This window comes from Trametes versicolor (genome assembly GCF_000271585.1).
Source record: "Trametes versicolor FP-101664 SS1 unplaced genomic scaffold TRAVEscaffold_151, whole genome shotgun sequence".
NCBI classification, from domain to species: Eukaryota; Fungi; Basidiomycota; class Agaricomycetes; order Polyporales; family Polyporaceae; genus Trametes; species Trametes versicolor.
This window is the reverse complement of record NW_007360471.1, coordinates 1-2,878: the sequence shown is the minus strand read 5'-3', so window position 1 is coordinate 2,878 and position 2,878 is coordinate 1. Positions and strand designations below refer to the sequence as shown.

Below are 2,878 nucleotides of genomic sequence, written 5' to 3'. Positions count from 1 at the left end.
AAGCCCGCTTACCAGCGCCTGATCGATGCTGCCATCGAGGCCGGTAAGGCCAAGGGCGGTGACATCGAGACCCAGACCAATGCGGCCATGGACCGTCTCGTAAGTGCTCGAGCATGCTTGATTTGCGTTCTCTCTTAACTGACCACGACTTCCAGCTTGTCGAGTTCGGCAAGGAGATCCTGAAGATCATCCCCGGCCGTGTCTCCACCGAGGTCGACGCCCGCCTGTCCTTCGACAAGGAGGCGACCAAGGCGAAGGCGAAGGAGCTCATTGCCCTCTACGAGTCGCTCGGTATCAAGAAGGAGCGCATCCTCATCAAGATCGCGTCCACCTGGGAGGGTATCCAGGCTGCGCGCGAGCTGGAGCGCGACGACGGCATCCACTGCAACCTCACGCTCCTCTTCGGCTTCGGCCAAGCCGTTGCGTGCGCCGAGGCGGGCGTCACGCTCATCTCGCCCTTCGTCGGCCGTGTACGTGACCTCCACGCGGAGGTTGAGCGGTGGGATACTGAACATGTGCACAGATCCTCGACTGGTACAAGAAGAACAAGCCCGGAAAGGACTACGTCGGCGACGCGGACCCCGGTGTGCAGTCGGTGAAGAAGATCTTCAACTACTACAAGCAGCACAACTACAAGACGATCGTCATGGGTGCTTCTTTCCGTAACGTGCGTGCGCCTCTTGCTGTTTATATGGGCTTCTAACTGATGGCCCTTTTCGAACAGACTGGCGAGATCACCGCTCTTGCGGGCGTTGACTTCCTCACGATCTCCCCCAACCTCCTTGAGGAGCTCAAGAACGACACCTCCGCCGTCCCCAAGAAGCTCGACGCCAGCGCAGGTCAGTACTCGTGTGCACGAGTCGCTCGCGTACGGTACTGATATTACATCAACTTTAGCTGTCAAGGGCGAGCAGATCCCCAAGGTCACGTACGTCGACAACGAGGCCGAGTTCCGCTGGGCACTCTGCGAGGATGAGATGGCGAACGACAAGCTCCACGAGGGTATCCGCAAGTTCGCGCAGGACGGCGAGGCGCTCAAGAGCGTCCTCCGCAAGAAGCTCTCGGCTTAAATGTCGCGCGCTGTTCCTGGGAGACTCGGAGTGTGTTTCGGCATCAGGGAGGAGTAGTAGGAAGAAGAAATCTGTACATGTGTAAAACGTAGCATGGATTCACCAGCATCTAGATTTTGCCTCACCATACTAGACCAACCCGCGCTGGATCCAGATGCGACCCGTACAAACCTCTGAAGCTCAAAGGGGATATGGGTGCTTTTAATTTTGTCGACGGTCCCCTCGGGAGGTGCGGGGGCCGGCCATAATGATGTCGATGACGCTAGCCGGGGTGTAGCCGCCGGCGGGGATCCTGTCCGCGCCTCCGTGACCGACGCGAACGCACGCCCTTGCAGCCGCGCTCCTCCAGAGTCTATACATTTCCCCGCTCAATATACTATGGCTTCTCCTGCTCGAGTACGCGCGCCCTCGTCTGTTCCCGCTCACGCCCACCGACCAGGTCAGGTCTCAGCACACCTGAGACGCACATCTGCACCTAGTACCCGCTCAACCGCCCGGATCTATCAAGCATACCCGCCTTCTGTTCGCTAGCCTTGCGCCCGCGCGCGATCGGTGGTTGAAAACGCGTTCCCTCTATCCGCGCTACCCCCCTCGTCTCTGCCACGACCGTTTATGTTCCAGGCATGTCCGTAGAGGAGAAGCGGCCTAACGGCGGGCCCTCTACGAAGGAATCACCGCCAGTTGCTCCACCACCAAATGGCAGCCTCTGGGACAAGCTGCCGCCTTGGGCGTCGAAGAACCTACGTTCGGGGAAGTCCTGGAAGTTGCTCTTGAGATGTTGGGTGGCCTCGTGGGTGTGTTTCGTGATCATGGTGCCAAACAAGTCGTTAGCGACCTTGGGGAATACGTGAGTGCCTTTTGTAGTGGCGGGGAAGATGTGGTGGTTGAAAAGGAGGGTACACGCTAGTGCGTTCTTCGCGCTGCTGCTGAGCATCATGATACCGCCGAACATGCCTGTGCAACTGTTCATCTTTGTGAGTGTTCACATATCTCGCGTTTTATGCGAAGAGCTGAACTTGCGCACCGTAGGCGGTCACGACTTTGGTGTTAGGTATCGCACTAGGATGGGCGATATCATGCGCCGGTATGGCTGCCGCGCTCGCAGTAAGAGATCAAACACTGGTGAAGGCAACACTTCAGAAAGAGGCCACAAGGTGTGTGTGTTACGTCCGAGAAAAGCCTCTGGCGTACTGACGTTCCCCTTAGCGCTGCTGGTCTTGCCAACCCCGACGCGCTGTTCCAGAACGCCATCTTCAGAGGAGACTTCCTAGACACCAGGTTGGCCTTGCATTTACTCTGCTGGGGCAGCCGCTGATACTCATCTAGGTCTACGGTCGTCTTCGGAGTCTTCATGGGCTTCGGCTGCTTCATCTTCGCGCTTGTCAGGGCGTACGCTCCGAAGCTCACGATCATGAGTGTCTTCGGCACGATTGCTATCGACATATTCTGCGTGAGTGAACACTAGCATATAGCGACTTTATCTTACACTCTTGTCCTCTACAGAGCTTCGGTCCGCTTTTCCCGGTCGCACAGTACACCCTCCTCAACTCCATGCTGACTTCGGTCGCATGCTACATTGCGATCGCGCTGGTGTTCATCACCTTCGCATTCCCGGAGACGCTCAACCATTCTTACCTAGCGTTTTCGGCGGAGCTCCTCGGCAAGTTCCAGGGTATTCTAGCCATGCAGGAAGAGGTGTTGCGGACTGACCCGCATGACATCGTCACCGGCACTCCCCTTGCCACAAAGACAGCCATGGCGCGTACTGGGATGATCATGCAGCTTCAGCAGCGTAAGTATTCGGAAGG

At 57.5% G+C, this 2,878-nt stretch overlaps 2 protein-coding genes across 2 annotated transcripts; both read left to right on the top strand.

The window, feature by feature from the left end:
* TRAVEDRAFT_32599 (transaldolase) lies at positions 1–1,227 on the top strand (the record flags this gene model as incomplete). Its single annotated transcript, XM_008047699.1, has 5 exons — positions 1–99; positions 156–470; positions 524–667; positions 725–839; positions 898–1,227. Coding segments are annotated over 5 exons (846 nt in total), but the record flags the coding sequence as incomplete, so codon positions are not given.
* A 466-nt stretch (positions 1,228–1,693) lies between these two features.
* Positions 1,694–2,862, top strand: TRAVEDRAFT_54757 (uncharacterized protein; the record flags this gene model as incomplete). The annotated part of the gene is made up of 6 exons (XM_008047698.1): positions 1,694–1,917; positions 1,978–2,044; positions 2,100–2,224; positions 2,277–2,348; positions 2,397–2,520; positions 2,574–2,862. Coding segments are annotated over 6 exons (901 nt in total), but the record flags the coding sequence as incomplete, so codon positions are not given.
* Positions 2,863–2,878: the final 16 nt, after the last annotated feature.